Source organism: Solanum lycopersicum, chromosome 3, assembly GCF_036512215.1.
Source record: "Solanum lycopersicum chromosome 3, SLM_r2.1".
Taxonomy (NCBI): Eukaryota; Viridiplantae; Streptophyta; class Magnoliopsida; order Solanales; family Solanaceae; genus Solanum; species Solanum lycopersicum.
The window spans coordinates 45,061,769-45,081,407 of NC_090802.1; the positions used below are offsets into that span (position 1 = coordinate 45,061,769).

General features: G+C 31.6%; 1 protein-coding gene across 2 annotated transcripts; it reads left to right on the top strand.

Moving 5' to 3' along the window:
- Positions 1-1,084: 1,084 nt before the first annotated feature.
- Positions 1,085-19,309, top strand: LOC101262184 (uncharacterized). Of its 2 annotated transcripts, XR_011219993.1 has the most exons (8): positions 1,085-1,422; positions 1,502-1,589; positions 1,672-1,730; positions 1,805-1,944; positions 2,830-3,049; positions 4,808-4,979; positions 15,108-15,395; positions 19,049-19,309. XR_011219993.1 is itself a non-coding variant. In XM_004234241.5 (7 exons), the coding sequence occupies exons 1-6, from the start codon at positions 1,420-1,422 to the stop codon at positions 4,976-4,978; spliced, it is 681 nt and encodes a 226-aa protein (XP_004234289.1). In that variant the 5' UTR covers positions 1,085-1,419; the 3' UTR covers position 4,979; positions 19,049-19,309. The 2 variants fall into 2 exon arrangements, 1 of the variants encoding a protein (XP_004234289.1); XM_004234241.5 differs by lacking the exon at positions 15,108-15,395.
- Positions 19,310-19,639: the final 330 nt, after the last annotated feature.

The window sequence follows — 19,639 nt, forward strand, 5'->3', positions numbered from 1 at the left end:
GTTTAATCCTTTAGTTGTTACTAAATTCTTAGTATGTTTTATACATTCAAACTAGTTGGGTGTTCTCCATATTCAATTATAAATTGATTTAGCTTCCGCATTAGTTTCTGTTTTCTTAGATATTTCTAGTATGCTTATGTTATGTAGACATGATTAGCTTGGGTCACTCGTGATCCTAGGTTCCGTGTTACGATAATGGGGTAGCTTCGGAGCGTGGCAAATCCTCTAGTGTTATATCACTATCATATGAAATTACTTAGTCATTGGATAGTGAACTAGTAGGATAATACTATATGTACTGAATAATTGATAAATTTAATGAAGAAATCATATTAGATCATAATTTTGTAATAAGACACGCTATAACATTATATATTAGTGTTACATGTTGTAGTAGGTCAAATTGTAATTGAATTAATATAAAAAAACTCATGTTAGGTTATCCATATGTTGCAACATTTGATATATCTGTGGTAATTTCAACATAAAATTCACCTATGTTTCAACAATATATACATATGTTGCCAAATATGTCAATTTGATGGATGTATTAAATAACATATTTACGTAATTTAGTAATTAAAAATATTAAATTGGACCATATGTTGCAAAAATCTAAGTCATATATTTCAAAATTTGAGCACATGTGCTAACATATTGAGCAATATGTTGAAACTTTTGTCACTTGTGTGAGCATATGAACAATATTCTGTTGTAAGTAGTAAAACAATAATTGACGTATGTTGTAACAAATGCACTATTATATTATAAAGCACATATTTTATATAAAAAAAATATAAGTTTACTCAAATCAAGATAAGATACATCCATGAACAAAAAGAACATTCATTAAAATTCAGTAATAATTATGGAGCATTTAAAGTTGGGCATGTTGTTCTTTTGTTGTCAAAATTTCATACGGAACGCTTATTCTTTCACAAAAATAATCATACAAAATATTTCTTTCGAGAGTCATCCCTACCGACTGTAATGTCGGTTTGAGAAAGCTAACCACATTCCATAAAAAAAACAACATTAATGATTTGGTATATATTATAGCATATGACATTATTTTAGACAACTGTATACACAACACTTTTAATCTATCCCTAATTTTATTTTGATACTTAATGTTAGTTCCATCTTAACCCTCTAACTCCATTCTTCATGTAGCATTTGAACATAAAGCAATAAAATTGGTAATTAAAGAATGAGTGTGTATATAGTTTTAAAATGATTAAAAGTTTTTATAATAGTAACTTGGTCCTCAAATAAGACTCAAATAATACCAACACTAGTATTCAATTTTGTTAACCAAAAAAGGAAAAGCATTGCTCCATCCGGTACTTGGTTTGGTTTAGGACTTTGTTGTGGGCGAGTGAATCGAAATCTGTGGAGAGATATTTGAGGAATTCAGAAATGGTGATACTCTGTTCTGTGGTCTTGTAAAGGTGTTAATCTTAGGGTTTGGAAATTTGATATTTTTGTTTCTTCTTCGCAGGATGAATCCAATGAAGAACTGGAGCCGCTTTTTGATTACAGACGTGTTCAGCCTTTCAATACTCCCTTCAATGCTGTCTGCCTTGACGGTCAGCTTCCTTTTCTCATATATGAATGAAATTGATGTTGTATGTGTATACTTTAGCTTACCATATTTCTTGAACCTCACAGATGATACTCCAGACTCGTCTCCAGTTATCTCTAAGAAACGGAAAATGATCGATTCTACTGTAAACTTCTCTTCTCTTCTTTAATCTTCTTTAAATTCTCTTTGTTCTCAATTTCTTAGTCCTTTAATAATTAGGCTGAAAAGAAAAAAGACAAAAATGAAGCAGTTCAAATAATTGACTGCGAAGAAAAAGAAGAGGATTGGCTGCCACCTTCCCCAAGCATTTCTGCTCATACTAGTAGCCTTCTTGAAGATTCAACTATAAAGGAAATTAGGTAAATTGGTACTACCATATTTGATTTCTATATTCTTTTGTACCCAATGATCTGAGATTTGCATTACATGTTTCGTCACAAACCTTAATGCCTGTGCTTTCCCAATTGAATTAATTTTATTTGGTATCTGATTTGAGTGTGGTGATTTTCCTGCTCTTTTATTATTTTTAATTAATGAAATATAAGTTTTGTGATTTTATGAATTTTCGCGCCCCATTATTTGGAATGAAATATGAGTTTCGTGATCTTATGAATTTTCACTTTTCAAACTTGGATTCTCCAAGTAAATATTAATACCCTTTTGGTATATCTTACTTGATGTCTGTTTTATTTAGGTGGCAACTGATTAGATAATTCTATAAGCTTCGGTATAGCCAATCTTTAATGAGTTAAGTTCCTTAATGAGATAATTTAATTCAAATAGATAGAATATGTCAACTGGCGAAAGGTCTGAAAAGACGAAAAGGTCTATCCGAAACAACTGCTACACCTCACAAAGGTAGGGGTGGTGTAGACTAGGGTAAGGTCTACGTACACCAAACCCTCCTTAGACCCCACTTGCGGGACTATACTGGGTATGATGATGTTGTAGATTATGTTAAGTAGCAAAAGCATATAATTGACCATCCATTCTTGTTATTAGATATAATTAGCATTCATATTGTTATTCATCAATAAATTCGTTCTGGTTTCATGACAGCTTACCACCGACATATGCTCGATTTCATCTGTTTAGAGTTTGGTGAAAAGGAAGGGTCATCGTTTTTTCATTTTCTTTAAACATGAGGCTTCAGTAATCTTTCACAACATTTGTAGTACTAATTAAGTTGCACTTTCTCTAGTTCTTCTCTTTTTCTCTTTACTATTATGAGTGTCTGTTTGTAGATTAAAAAAGAAAGAGCTGGCAACATTTGCCCAATCAGCTAAGGATGAGCTGCGAGATGTTGAAGAATCTGTAAAAAGAGATCTTAGTGCTTCGCTCCATTCACTTCAAGATAGTGTTGCTGATATTCTGTCAAAACCGTCAAAACCATCAACTGACAGAGTTAAAATGGTCATTTCTATCCAAGACAAGGATGGAACGAAGCAATTTCGCGTTTATGCGGTATTTCCTGGGGTTGCAGTTCATATATTTACATATATAGAAGTTTGCACATCTGTTGTGTTACTTGTGTAGTTATGTCATGGGCACTATAATGTTTAAAAGAGGTGTTCTATAAACTTACCTTCATTCTTAATATACTCATAATGTACATTATACAAACAAAATGAAGTTACCTTAAAGAATAAATGTGTAAATGCTCCTGATAAAAACGGATTAATATATATTGCTTCTGATATAAAATGAATGAATGTATAGTGCTTTCTACAAAAGTACTAGGTGTTATATTGATTTCGAGGTGTGAACAAGTTTGTTTATATAAGAGAAACTTAATCACTTTTTTGTTTCAAATTCTGTTACATATGTATAGCTCAATGTTCAATGATGCTTATAATATATGACCTCTTGAAGCTGACTTCTATCTGCTTGAATCCCCCAACCCACCCACCCCACCCCACCCCCACACTTATATTACAAACAAACTGAGCCTGAGTGAGGCAAAGTTTATTGTCTGCCAAGTGTTGTATGTGAAGTGTGTTGTAGGATCATTTGATTTTCCTTGGAAGCCACAACCATAGGAGGATTTAATTCTATGACTGCATAGTATGTTCTTTGAAGTATTTTTCTTGTCATCTTTAAATGCAATATGCATAAAACTCTACGTTACTTTGAACCTCTTTTGTGTTAAAGCACTGTAAAATATGACTGCAGTGTAAGTGCTTTTTAACAACCAGAAAAATGCACTAAAAGATCGACATACACATGTAACGTACATACATCTATTGGTGCTAGTTTTTGAGTCCATGTAACATATGCAGAAATAATTGACTTGAATTAGCATAGGATAAGGTAATTATTCTATAAGGGAGGTAAGTTTGTGCTTTTAGCATGCAGGGAAAGGAATTAGTTTGGATGGTTTCATCATCTCTTATGGAACTTCAAAGTCTTGAGTGCTAGATAGTTGGTGGTACCACATACTTCATATCCTGTATACAACATTTGAAAAGGTGCATCAGAAGATCACTAAATTGTGAAGTATCCTATTTTATAAAGTAGATGCCACTTTAGGATCTAATCAGCTCTGTTGTAGCTTGGCTTTCTTGATGGAATAAATATATACCAAATGCTGCAGGATTTAGTTTCCTACCTTTTCTCCGTTTCAATTGAATCGATTATCGTTGTCGATGAACTTAATAAGCCGGACCTTTTTTCTTTTGTAATAACAACTGCTTTAATTACCATCGGGGAAATCGAAAAATCATATCTTAATAGAACTTTTTGACAATTAACCGTTAGTGGACAGAGTTACCTGGTCTCAGGTTCAATTCCCAGTTGAGACAAAACACTAGATGATTTCTTCCTATCTATTCTAGCCTTGGTGACAGATATCCTGTGAGGTGCACGCAAGCTGGCCTGAACACCACAATTATTGTAAAAAAAAAGAAAGATGACAGTCATCCAGGCTCATCAAGCATTTACCAGTCATGCCTTGAAGCAATCAGCACTTATTCACATTATCATGCCATTAATCATCAAGATATTGCTTGTTTTTTCTTTTGATTTGGCCTTGAACTATTTCACTTCAAAGCTGTTTCTACATCATCTTAAACTCATCATGGTTCATATTTCTGTATGCTGTTTGTTACTCTCATTTTGCGCTCTGTTTTTTTCTAGTTCATGAAAAGGATATGCTTAAGTCATTCTTAATTGCCAGGAATGAAATGTTATTATGACTTACATTCCTATTGTATATTCATTTAGGATGATAAATTTGAGAGGTTGTTCAAGTCGTTTGCTGATAAAGTCAAGCTTGAGCTGCAAAACTTGGTTTTCTGCTTTGACGGGGATAAAATTAATCCAAATGCAACTCCCAGTAGTCTCGGAATGGAGGATGATGACATCGTTGAAGTGCATGAAAAACCAAGTTGTTGAGGTAAATTTATCTTTTAAATTATTGGAATTTTCTTCTGCTTCAGCTTCCTCTTCTCCTCCTCCCAGGAACTTTTTCCTTTGTTTGGAAATATTTTCTTTTTATTTTCTCTTCATTTTAGAAGCTATGTATAAAAGAGTCGAAAGGTGCATTTTCCCATGAATGGTTAACGTTTTAGAATCTTATATCTTTATTCTATTACATTTGATTTGTATTTTTGTCATTTTACTTTCTTCAATTGATGGACTCCTTTAAATGATAAGAATTAGGTAGAAATGGACATTATCCAATTACACCTCTTCCTTTATGCTTGTTTCTCTCTTCCATTATAAATGAGTCTCGTCCACCTGCAGAAATTCGAACATCCCTTGGAAGTTGAAGGATAGGTCGGATTTATCCGTTCTTGATACTTAATCATTTTCTATCACAACTCTCTTAATGTAAATTATAAGAATCAATGCAAGTTTTGATAATGAATCTATTTCTGTGGAAGCCATACAACATCATACCTAGTGAAATCCTAGTAGTGGGACCTGGGAGGCTAGAGTGTATCAGACCTTACCCTACCTCGAGGAGGTAGAGTCCGTTTTCAAAAGACTATCGACTCGTACAACAAATCAAAGTACGTATAAAGAGGAAAATGACAATAAAATAAACATAACAACTAATAAGGAAATAGTAGCAACAACACAATAATATGATAATCAAAGACAATAAACAACAAATGATGAATGATATCAAAAGCAAGTGTTGAAGTGTGTGACCATCTCATCTAAAAACTTAAGCTGTTAGAGAACACACTTTTATTATTTAGTTATATTCTCAACCGCAAGAAATACAAGAATAAGGCTAATACTATGGTAGACTCCACCAAGCCCGACCATGTCGAATTGCAACCAAATCTCCACTACCTACCAACTTTCTACCACAATCTGCGACCTCCACACCTTTTTATCTAAGGTTATGCCCCCGCTAAGCGGAAGATGCATCATGTCCTCTTTAATTATCTCTCCCCAATACTTTTTCGACCTACATCTACCTTCTTATACCCATTATATCTGACCTCTCACTCCTTCTGACTAGCGTATATACACTTCTCTTTACATGTCCAAATCATCTCAACTTTGTTTCCCCTTATCGTGTCCACCACCGAGGCCACTTCCACTTTTTCTCGAATATCCTAATTCTTAATCTTATCCCTCCTAGTATGCCGAAAAATCCATCTCACCATCCTCATTTCCGCAACTTGCATCTTGTGAACATGAAAGTTTTTGACTAGTCATTTGTTCACCCCATACAACTAAGTCGGTCTAACCACCACAACTCTGTAGAACTTACCTCTAAGTTTAAGTTGTACATTTTATCACATAAGACTCCAGATGCAAGCCTCCGTTTCACCCACACCACGCCAATACGATGTGTGACATCATTGTTGATCTCCCCACTCTCTTAGATCAAAGACTCAAGATAATTGAAACTATCTCTCTTGGGGATAACCTGTGTGTCATCTGTCAGACCTAACTTCCACGTCTAGTCCTAGTGCAACCTTATCTTGTTTGGAAAGTTCTTCGAGTTTCCTCCCACCATTCTAATGTGAGTCTTAGCTCCATCATACATGTCCTTAATTGCCCTAATGTAGGTCATTGGTACACCTTTAGCCTCTAGGCATCTCTAGACTCAAGACTTTGTTGTAGGCCTTTTCAAGGTCAATACACCATATGTAAACCCGTCTTCCTTTCCTTATATTTATCCACCCTGTATGGATGGTATGAACTGCCTAAACAAGAATTCTTGAACAGCAAACAACCAGTTCAGATATTCATGACCAAGTCTCCTAGCGAGATGAATAACTTCTGTACTCGGACATGAATCCGAATTGGTTTTGCAAATGGACACACCACTCACCCTCATCTCCACCATCCTTTCTTAAACTTTCTTGGTGTGACTTAGCAACTTTATACCCCTGTAATTATCGTAGCTGTGGATATCACCCTTGTTCTTGTACAACGGAACCATTTTATTATGCATCCACCTCCATTCTTTAGGCATTTCTGTTATCGTAAAAATGATATTGGAGGACTCAGTCAGCCACTTCATACTTGCCTTGTGTGTGCTCTTTCAGAAATCCATTAATATCTCATCAGGTTTGATCGCTCTACTAATAACACACTTAACCTCCTTAACTTAATACACATACAATACCGCACCCAAAAATCTCGATCAAAGAGCTCCAAATTACCCATCACAATGTCTCTGTCCCTTCCTTGTTTAGGAGTCTATGGAAGTATGCTTGCCATCTTCGTTTAATGAGTCTCTTCCACCAATACCCTGCCTTCGTCGCTTTGATGCACTTCACTTGATCCAAGTCTCAAAGCTTCACTACCAGAAAAAAGGCTTTTTTAAGACTAGGATTTAGTGACAAGTTTTAATTATGGTCCCTATAAGTACATTTATAGGGAAGAAGTTACCTTTTTGGTCCTAAAAAGAATCTTTATTTTCTAAATAGACGAAGGGACATATTATAGTCCAAAGAAAAGTAAATATCCGGTCCCAAACGATATTGAGTGAGAGGCGGCAACCAAAACAGAATAAACTACAAAAGGGTTCCGAAAATTCCCCCTCACCCTCAAATCGCTAATTAACCACTAAATTTCAATTCTAAGATCTCAGAACAGATGGACTGCGAACAAATTTTCATCTCTTACGCATATACACAAGCTTTGTCCACCATAGTGATTATTCGGCTATGGCAAGTTTTTTATTTCTCTCTTTATCTACTTCATATCTTTTTTTCCATTGAAATAAGAAATTATGTTTCTTTGTTCTTTCTTAACTAATGCATTTGAGTTGTTTCGAGTAGTGTTGTTGTGTGAGGGCTAAAAATGAGAGTATTAGGCTAAAATCTTGTGAGGTGGACAAATTTGTGTGTTTTTTGTAAGGTTTTGTGTATGCTATTGGTTTTGGCTTGGCAATTTGTGTTATAGAACTGTTTTGGATCGTGCTTGAAAGCAAAGAAAATTTTGTGTCTTTTTTTTTTCTTTGAGGTTATGGCATTAATCAATTGGTTTGATGCTCGCCAACATGTGCTGGCCATCACCAAAGGTTGCTTTAGCTTGCTCCTACATCTCCAAAATAGGCTGTCGATTCAAGCTATCATTCATATGTGGAAGCCCATCCTTTTGTGCTCCATAAGATCCATCCAAGATCCTCTTTGAATTTTTATGATGAGCTCAAATGGATCTCATAGTTGGTGCTACCCATGCTCGTATTATCAAATTGGTTGAATTCATTTTTACGGGGGTTCAGTAGCTAAATTTCTTATTCCTTATCAACGATTTCTATGGGTTTTTTTTTTAAGCTTTCTTATTACATTTTACAAGTATAATCTCGGCTAGAACATATCGAAGAAATACTTAGATGAAAAATTTCTATCGAATTCTGCCACTGAATATGTTTTCTGAATTAAAGTATAGAGGGAGTGATGGACTTGCTAGCTGAAGCTCTTCGCTTGTATTATGTAGAAAACTACTCCTCCAAAGGGAGTGATGGACTTGCTAGTTCAAGTTCTCCACTTGTGTTTTTTCTGTAACAAACTACTCCCTCCAAACTAAGTGATGGACTTGCTAGTTAAAGCTCTTCACTTTCGTTTTTTCCTGTCGCAAACTACTCACTCCAAAAACCAAAATAATGTAAATGTTTTGAGCATTATACTGTCGGCTCCGTTTTTATTTCAAGTTAATAGAAAAATAAATTAATTAATCATGTTTGTGTGATAAATGTTATGAAAGATGTCATGTATTTACTGGTTAGGTGCAAACACCTAGTGCAAGTGGGTCAGGTGAGTGGAGGTTTACCCATTTCTTTTTATTGATTATAGGTGTTGGAGTAAATTTATTGATTGAATTGGTGTTCTTTTATCCACTCTATTGTTGTATTGGCTTAAGTTTGTGCCTGATAACTCAAGCACTGACTGTATTTATGGATTGATTACTGTTAAAAATAACATTTCTTGATGATGTCCTAGTTAGTATTAGAAAGGTTTGGATTGTTACTGTTCACTCAATCGATTGTCTTTACTTTTTTTTTAGGGGTGGGCATTCGGTTCTTTTTTTTGTGTTTTTTTTCGGTTTTCGGTTGTTGTACAACGTGTACCGAACACCGAACCAAAATAATTCGGTTCGGTTCGGTTTTGTTATTTCGGTTTCTTCAATGGGCCTGCTTAGTGGGCTTTTCAAAATTTAAAAATTTACAATTTCTTTGTTTGATTTTTCAGCTTAATGGGCTAAAAAAAGTTACATCAAAGAAGTGTCTTTTACTTTTTAATTTTTTTATTTTAAAGTATAATATTTATTATTTAACATTAATAATTAATATAATGTAAATATATATTATAATACAATATATTTCGGTAAACCAAAATACCGAATAACACAAAATTACATACCGAAAATCGAACCGAAATACCGAAAAATACAAAAACGTATATCGTATACCGAATCGAAACTGAAATACCGAAAAAATCGGTTCGGTTTGGTGTTTCGGTTTTCCGGTGTTTATGCCCAGTCCTACTTTTTTTTTTGAAACTGGTAACTTTAGTCTATATATCCACAGGTATACTACATCAAAAGTGTAGTACCTCTTCAAAAGTTTTACAACTTACAGAATAAAATAGTCTCAGCCTAAACTGCTACCTATAAACAATCTAGCACATCAAAGATATCTTCTGTCCTAGTTAATATATCTTGTTTACACCAAAAATTGAAAAGAGCTAAGCAGTCCATCTTGATCTTCTGTAAGCTATTCTGCCAATTTTCGAAACTCCTGCTGTTTCTCTCTTTCCAGATTGTCCACCAAATACATGCCGGGACAAGTTTCCATCTCTTCTCCTTGCCAGAAGCATTGCCATCTCTGTTCCGGCTGCTCAGAACTCTTTTAATGCTCCCTGGTTTCACCCATCTTATCCCCTTTAGACAGATGAACATTCTCCATAATTATTCTGTCCATGTACAATGCAGAAAAAAAGATGGTTAATTGTCTCAGCATGTTCTTCACATAAAGTACATCTCGAAGCCAACTGATAGCCGCTTTCCTTTAGATTTTCATGAGTCAAAACTGCTTCTTTTGTTAATAGCCACATGAAGCAGTTTACTCTGTAGGGTACTTTTGGTTTCCAAATGATCTTCCATGGCCATTCCATCTCCTGTCCAGCATTCTTGTTGAGTTCCTTATAAACTGAATTTACTGAGAATTGACCTTTGGTATCATTCTGCCAAATTAATAAGTCCTTTTCAGTGAGGTTGCTGAAAGAGCCTACTGAATCTTGAATTCTGCCACTTTGTCTATTTACCAATCCTGAAGGTTCCTCCTTGAGAACAAATTCCATCCTTGTCCAGTCCACATTGTAACCACAGTGGCCTGTTGATGTTGGCATAAATTGAACAATTCAGGATGCGACTGTTTCATAGAGACAGACCATAGCAAAACAAGAAGTACAACAATTAGAAGAAATAAAAAATACAAGAATAAGTGAATTAGAAAAAGAATTAGCTAGGTTAAAATTATTATATGAAAATAAGCAAAAACAAAAGGAAAAAGATAAAGAGCTTGAATTAACTAATGAAATAAAAGAAATGGAACAAAAATTAAATGACGATATTGAGGTAAATGAAGTAAATGAAATAGATGAAAATGAAAATGACCAAAAATCAGAAATAAGTGACATAAGTGAGACATATACAGAAATCTTAGAACAGACAAATAAAATAAAAAAATTGGAAATAAACACAGGAGATATGAATAGATCTAGTACGTCAAGAGTAAAAACCCCAGATAATAGTCCCAGAAATAGCCCTAGAAGTAGTCCTACGTGGATACCACCAACTTATTATACAGAAAGTTATCAACAAACAGATAGAAATAATGCAATATGGAACAGTAGGTTAAATAAAAATTGGATACCGAAACCAATAAGTGAACAATATAATTTCTTAGATTTAGATTGTGTCACAGACATAAATAAAGCAATATTACTATGGACAGGAAATATATCCAAGCAGTTAATAGATAACAAAATAGAAACAACAAAAACACCGAGATACATAGAAAGAACATTCATAGGAACAGCAAAATTATGGATAGAATATCTAACCCCTAGAAAGTTTAGAAGTACTTAGAAATGATAAGAAAATGGATGGATCCCTATCAGCAACAAATATAGATATACTAGACAAATATGAATCGGCAATAAGAAGTGACTTTGGAGGTATGACCACGGATATAAGAGAACAAAATAGGGAAAAAATAATAAATAGACAACTTATGACAAAATTAGCTATATGTAAAATGTGTTATATAGAAGAATATACTTGTGCATTCAAAGAATATTACTACAAAGCTAAATCCAATTTAGACGAAGCAAAAGAAATAAGAAAACAATATTTTACAAAATTACCAGAACTATTTAGTACAAAAATAATAAAGGATTGGAATAATGAAGGAATGGTAGATACTTTAGGAGCTAGAATAAAATTTCTATCTCAATGGTTTACACAATTATGTGAGAACCAAAAAGAAAAATTAAAAATGGAAAAAGTACTAAATAAAAATTTATCATGTTGTAAAAATAAAATAGCACCACAGTTTGGGTGTACAAATAAAAAACAAAAATCTAGAAGATATAAAAATTATAGAAAAAATAAAACTAAGTATAAATATAAACAACCAAGACGAAGGTATTATGTAAAAAACTATAAAATGAAAAGATCATATAGACCTAAAAGAAAAATATCTCAATGTACATGTTATAATTGCGGAAAGATAGGACACATAGCTAGAGACTGTAAATTACCTAAAAATCCAAAAAGAAAACAAATTGCAGAAATAGTTATAGATGATAACGAATATGCAACTAGAATACATAGACTATGAATTAAGTGAAAACGATAGTATATATGAAGTATCAGATATAGAAACTGAAAATGGAGAAGAAGATAATGAAATAGAAGAAGAAGAAATATAATGTCTGAAAACGAAATAATATCTAAAGAGAATTATGAAGATGAAGAATCATCACACCAAAAAATTATATTTGATAATACACTTTTTGAACAAATAAAAGGAAAAGAATTAGATTTGAGTGTTGAAAAAATACTTGACATACCTATACTAAAAAACTGGTTTAAAAGACAGAAAGAAGAATACTATGTAGTTAGTCAAAAAGAACACATCATAGACGGTAAATATACAAGCGGAAAAGCATATATACCTATAATAAGCAAACGAATAATAAATAAAGAAATACAAAACATAAAAAATAAAGAAACTATAAAATATGTACATTTAGGAGGAACAGAAATACTAATAAAAGCTTGTTTCAGAGAAGGAATAGATACACCTATTGAAATATATTTAGCAGATGATAGAATAAAACATCCTATAGAAAAAAGTGTAATAAGTGCAGTTAAAGGAAATTTAATATACCAAAAATTTAAATTTATAATAAGTGCTAATTATACAGTAGCATTAACAGATACAAATATAGATAAATCATTAGTATTATATTGGAAAATGTCAGGAATAAAGTTAGCACCAGGAAGTAAGGTATTCGCAGCAAGATGTAAAAATCTATATATATTAACAACAAAACATAAAATAACAGCAAGAAATAAAATAGATAAAATAAAAATAGAAAATCCTTTTGAAAAAATAATTACTGTAATAGACAATAATGACTATAGCTATAAAGAAATTGACATAGAAGAAGATTTAGAAATTGTAAAAGAAAGATTAAGCACTTCAAGCGTACCAAATACATTAACAAGAGCTTCCTCATCAAGAATAAGTTCATCTAAAAGAAAAAATGAAATATCACAAGATTTAGAAGAAATAACAATATATCATTATTTTATAACAGGAATAATGGACCAGAGAAAATATAAAATTTTGATAAACACAGGACAAGAAGAAAATCATATAACAAGAGAACTAGTATTAGAAGAAGAAATTATGAAAACAGGACACATATACCCTGGATTACCTAGTGAAATAATAAATACAAATGAAGAGACAACAGAAAAAGAAATAATTATAGGAGGAATTCCATTAAAAATACAATTTAAGATATATGAAGGAAATCATAATATCACATTAGGAATAAAATGGTTAGAAAAGGTTAAACCATACAGCACAGAAAATGAACAATTAACAATAACTTGTCAAAATAAGAAAATAATTATAAAAAGAACCAAAAATGATTAATGAAAATATTTGTACTTGCAAAAATTATTGTAGAAGGATATCACAACAGATATTATACACCTATGATAGATACAGGAGCAGAAGCGAATATATGTAAATATAATTGCTTACCAGAAGATAAATGGGAAAAATTAAAAACACCTATGGTAGTAACAGGATTTAATAATGAAGGAAGTATGATCAAATATAAAGCAAAAAATATAAAAATACAAATATGGGATAAAATACTAACAATAGAAGAAATGTATAATTTCGAATTTACTACAAAAGATATGTTATTAGGAATGCCATTTTTAGATAGATTTTACCCACATATAATAACAAAAACACACTGGTGGCTTACTACGCCATGTGGCCATAAAATAGGAGCAAAAAGAGTAAAAAATAAACAACGAAAATCTATAGAATGGATTAAAGGTAGTGAAAAAATAAACCAGGAGATGGAAAATATAAGTGAAAAACAAATATCACAATTAGAAATCATTATATTTGTAATAGACAAAGTTAAAATAATCAATGAACAACTAGAACAATTATATAATGAAGACCCATTACAAGGATGGGAAAAACATAAAACAAAAGTAAAAATTGAACTAATAGATGAAAATAGTATAATAACACAAAAACCGTTAAAATATAACTTTGATGATTTACAAGAATTTAAAATACATATAAATGAATTACTGGAAAAAAATTACATACAAGAAAGTAACAGTAAACATACAAGCCCAGCATTTATAGTAATAAAACACAGTGGACAAAAAAGAGGTAAAAGTAGAATGGTTATTGACTACAGAAATTTAAATGCTAAAACTAAAACATATAACTAACCAATACCTAATAAAATACTTAAAATAAGACAAATACAAGGATATAATTATTTTAGTAAATTTGACTGTAAATCAAGATTTTACCACCTAAAATTAGAAGAAGAATCTAAACAATTAACAGCATTCACAGTACTGCCAGGATTCTATGAATGGAATGTATTACCATTTGGATATAAAAATGCACCAGGTAGATATCAACATTTTATGGACATCTATTTTAACCAATTAGAAAACTGTATCATGTATATAGATGATATATTATTATACTCCAAAACACAAGATGAACATATAAGATTATTAGAAAAATTTATACATATAATTAAACATTCAGGTATAAGTTTAAGTAAAAGTAAAACAGAAATTATGAAACCACAGATAGAATTTCTAGGAATACAAATAGATAAAAATGGAATAAAAATGCAAACTCACATAGTACAAAAAATAATTACTATTGATGAAAATATAGATACAAAGAAGAAATTACAATCATTTTTAGGATTAGTAAACCAAGTAAGAGAATATATACCAAAACTAGCAGAACATTTAAAACCACTATATAAAAAACTCAGAAAAGATATTGAATATCATTTTGACAATAAAGATAAAGAACACATAAAAAATATTAAAAAATTATGCAAAAAACTACCAAAATTATATTTTCCTGATGAAAATAAAGAGTTTACTTATATTGTTGAAACAGACTCGAGTGATCATAGTTATGGAGGAGTTTTAAAATACATATATAACAAAGAAAAAATAGAACATCATTGTAGATATTATTCCGGATCTTATACAGAAGCACAAATAAAATGGGAAATAAATAGAAAAGAATTATTTGCACTATATAAATGTTTATTAGCATTTGAACCATATATAGTTTACAATAAATTTATCGTAAGAACAGATAACACACAAGTAAAATGGTGGATAACAAAAAAGTTAGATGATTCAGTTACAACAAAAGAAATAAGGAGATTGGTATTGAATATATTAAATTTTACATTTACAATTGAAATTATAAAAACTGATGAAAATCTCGTTGCAGATTACCTATCAAGAAACTGAACCAGATACAACAGAAGAAATACTCAAAGCTATTACTACACTTTCTACGAAAGTAGACAGTATGAGTAAAGAGTAACAAAATTTGAAAACTAAAAGTCAGCAGCATGACTATAAATATGCGGAGCTATGTCGATCGGAAGACGCAAAAATTCCAGAGCTACAAGGAGACGATGGGAAACTCCTTAAAACCCATAACAATGTTTGTTTAAATGCAGCTACAGCCACCACATCTACAGCAGGACAATCTACAAAAAAGGAGGAGAATAAGGTAAAATATACAAATACAAATTTGAATAAACTATTCTCAAAACCATACACTCCTCAAAATACCCAAAAAGATATATCTGTTACCCCACAAACAAATACCTATAAAGCCAGCCTAGACTCTCAAAAACAGACATATAATTACATCACAAGAACATACATAGAAAATATACACAGAGTACAAACATTTCTAAACCTAAACCCCGGAGCCAAAGAAACAAAAAACCCAACTGAAGACTATATAACCCAATATTTACAAGGATACAATAAGCTAATTGCACAACCAGGAACCAACCCAAATCTAGTAGCAACCTGCTACAACTACGGATTATTAAGTACTGTATATACAATAACGGGAGACGAGATATCAAAGATACCGGAATTATATAAAGCCTTTTTACAATATAAAAGAGTAACTAAAGGGACTCTTTTTTACATAAAGTTTTACGCAGCAACAGCAGAGATACTATATGAAGAAGTTAAACCAACTATACAAGCTATAAAGATTGGACTTACAAGAGAAATGATAATCCCAGAAAAAATAGATATCCAAGAAGAAATACAAAAAGTAACTCATATTCAAGATAATCTAATTCTAATTCTAACATAAATATAACTTTTCTTTGTGCTAGTATTGATTTATTACATACTTCTGCTAATATATTTTCTTCTAACCTTCTTTTTTTATGTTGTAATTCTTGTTCTTTCTCAGTTATTTTTTCCATTATTTTTTCTATTCATTGTTGTTTATAAATTTCTCTATTCATACTGTTTTTTCAAATAACAAACATATTTGTATTCTGTGTTTGAAATTATATTTATTAAATGATCTTTTTCATTATTACTTGCTTTAGTTAATTGTAATAGTTTATATTCCATGTATAAAGGTTTTAATTTTTTCCATATTTTTCTTACCTTTTTATCTATCTTGGTTCTTTTTATTTTAGTATTTTTATTTTTATCCATCATAATTTTTTATATAATATTTTAAAAAGTCTACTTAATTTATCTGGATATTTAATCTTTTTTAACCTGTAATTTCTACCATATCGCCTTAGCCAATATTCAGTCATATTTAATCTCCAATATCTAAATCATCATATAAATCATACATGTCATAATAAAGCTCATCTTGTATACTTTGTATGGTTAACTCAGTCCAACCTTGGGTTGTTATTTCTATTATCTCATATGTTACCAATTTGTCATAAATTTCTCTTTTTATATCAGTACTCAGATCTTTTAATATGTAGAGTAGTAATATCTTATAGTTATTATCATCATCTATTAAATAGGTACTCATTTTATTCATTTTTGCTAAAATTTTTATTCCTTCCAACCTCTTAATGGATTATACTTATTTATTATGAAATAATAATGATTTAATAATCATCTTGTCTAGTCACTACTACAGCTTTCTTCTTTGGTTAGTTACCCTAACAGCGCCTCAACTTTGTTTACTCCCCTAAACGGCTTTCTTGCCTACCGGTTTCAACCTTAGGATGACATAGTCTGGGCATACTTATCCAGAGAATATTTCTGTAGCAAACCTTCTAGAGATGTTTATTAAAGCATTATTAAGTCATGATAAACAATTATAATCAACAAGAGATTTTCAGGAATAAATTTATTTAGCTACTCATAAATTTAAGAGAGTAGACCTGATTTTGTAGATTTGTAGCTCCAGATTCTTCCATAGTTATTAGCTTAATTAATTAACTAGCTAGCTCTGATACCAATTTTGGGGTGGAAGCGTAAAGAGAGAGAAGAGAGTAGTGGAAGAGGTGTGTTTTATTTATGAAGGCAAATGCCTCTTATATAGACATACATAATGACCTTTCGTAAGTTCCTTATTTTCTCGTACAATGATTAGTTAGATCTGATGTCTTGAGCGACCTCCTAACAATGTTTTCTTGTGTCCTGTGGATTCCGATTTTACTTTAGACCTTACTCATATTGTGTTGGTATTCTAAACATTTGGTTTTTAAATTAAATCCGTTGACTGGATTAAAATGCAACTTTGACCTGTTAGGTAGTGCATGTGTCAATTGTGTACATATTGCACTTGATAATTTAAATTTATGTGGGATGATTCTTCTATTGAACACTGTCCAGTGGGAGGTAACCTTGATGAATTTTCTGGTTATCTAAATTTGTATGTCAACTTTGACATTCTATAGTTCATATCCTCATATTTGACTAGAGGGAGAGATTACTGATATTTCCAACACCATCGAACTTCAAAAGCAAGAGAACATCAAATATGTTAACTTTCTTCCTCTAAAGTAATTTTATGAGGTGCCTTAAGAATTCTTTTAAAGAGGAACCTAGGAAAATTGGTTCTCTGTAAATTGCACTTGACAGTTGATGCAACAAGCTATGTTTCCTGAGGCTGTCTGAAATCTGACTAGTTTTGGTCATCTTAGCTTTAGTGTGAGGGGGAAGAGATTGCTCTCATCTCGTGGGAAGAAGATTGTTTAGCTTTTGTATAAAGTATAAACTAAGAACTAGCAAAGTAGAAGTGGAAGTCCCCTTTCCCTTTTCTTTCTTAAGATGAACAGGGGAGATAGGGCAGGTATAGGTCTGTCTGCTGTCTGATACTTCCAACATAACTGAAGGACTATGTCAAAGTTTTATATCATTTTTTGGGATTCCATGGATGAGGTGTTGAATAGAATATATTATATATCATTTATTCTCATTTTTATGAAGATTTCAAGTAATATTGATTGCGTTGTAAGGTTTGAAATTAAGGCGTAATTTGTAAAGTATACAAATTGTAGTAATTCTTTCTGTAGCCTCCAAGGTATTAATAATTTTAGTTTTATTAGCATCTCAGTGGTCGTGAATTTGGAGCTCTACACTAACCTTTTTTGGTTATTGATAGTACCGAATGGACCTACTAAGATGAAAATTTCTCTTTGGCTCAAGATATTTCATGGCGGTTGTGAAACCTTTTGTCTGGTTGATGTCTAACATCGTATTTTTACTTAGATTCATTATTCCAATGAGATTTACAGGCTAATAAAAATTCTTTAATAGATTAAAAATGATAGTTGCAGTATTAAGGAAGAAATTACTAGGTATATCCTTGAACATCCACAATAAGAATAATTATCTTTTGAGCTGACCTGTGTTTATGCATTAATGATATCCCACTTATGTCTGTTAGTGATTAATAATATAGAAAGAAAATGATAACAGTACTAGTCTTACTATAATTCATGTAGTATGCTCTTTGTTAAGTTAGTTCATTGAGTTCACTGGGTCCTTGTTTAGTGATCTTACTTTGAGATCCATATACTTGTGAGGTTGCTCTTTTTTTTGGTTGAGTGTTTAACTTGTTTGAAAGATGATCTAATAAGAGATCTAGAATCACAGATCTTTAGAATTTGGAAGAAGAATAGAAGCATTTGGACTTCAATTATAGAGGCTTAACATAATATATATATACTTAATGTTCTTGTCAAGCTTAACTTGTGAGAAAACATGGTATACATACGATTGTTATTTAGCCTTTCATTCTTTGACCTTTTTGGCTTACTTAGTACATGTTGTATAGGCTTAGTCTTTATAAATTTGAACATTTTTATGTGAAATACTTTGTAGTCCATTGCTATAGTTCTAATGATAATGTATTTTGTATTTTTATTCCAGGTTTGAAGGTGTGGATTTGTAACTCAAGAGGCAAGCTTAAAAGAGTGTACAAACTGTCAAAATGGTTCATTTTTGTTTGAATGTTAGACAAATGAGTTAGTTATTTGGAAAAAGATTATGTAAATCTACTGATATTTACATCGTGGGATGTGAAGACTATTTTGTACTGGATTGCAAATTTTGTATTAGAAGCAGCATATTACTATTGAAATTTTAGTGATGTATTTCAGAAATATCATATGAAAAAACATGTATTTGAAATGGCGAGCACATGTACTAACGAAAGTGAATGCAATTTTTTAGTACCAGATCTGTAGTCCGACCGAACTTTTTGGGTGCTTGAAGATTGTAGTACAAATTAATGTATGACTCGGGACTAGAAATGCATTTTTCCTGCATTTTTGTAGTCCCCTACAACCTCTTAACCATTAGATATTTCTGGTACGCTAAGGCTAAAAATAAACTTTTAGGGACCATTTTCCTGGTCGTTAATTCCCATTTTTCTTGTAGTGCTTCCTCTCTCCATTTAATTCTTGGCCATCAATCTCCAAGTGCTTCCCTTACAGTCTTATAAAGGCTTCTATCACCCTT

Bases quoted from the DNA above. Each gene is read 5' to 3' on its own strand.
- LOC101262184 (XM_004234241.5), top strand. The intron at 1,731-1,804 runs GTAAACTTCTCT...TTTAATAATTAG, and splicing joins GGAAAATGATCGATTCTACT to GCTGAAAAGAAAAAAGACAA. The intron at 1,945-2,829 runs GTAAATTGGTAC...GTCTGTTTGTAG, and splicing joins TCAACTATAAAGGAAATTAG to ATTAAAAAAGAAAGAGCTGG.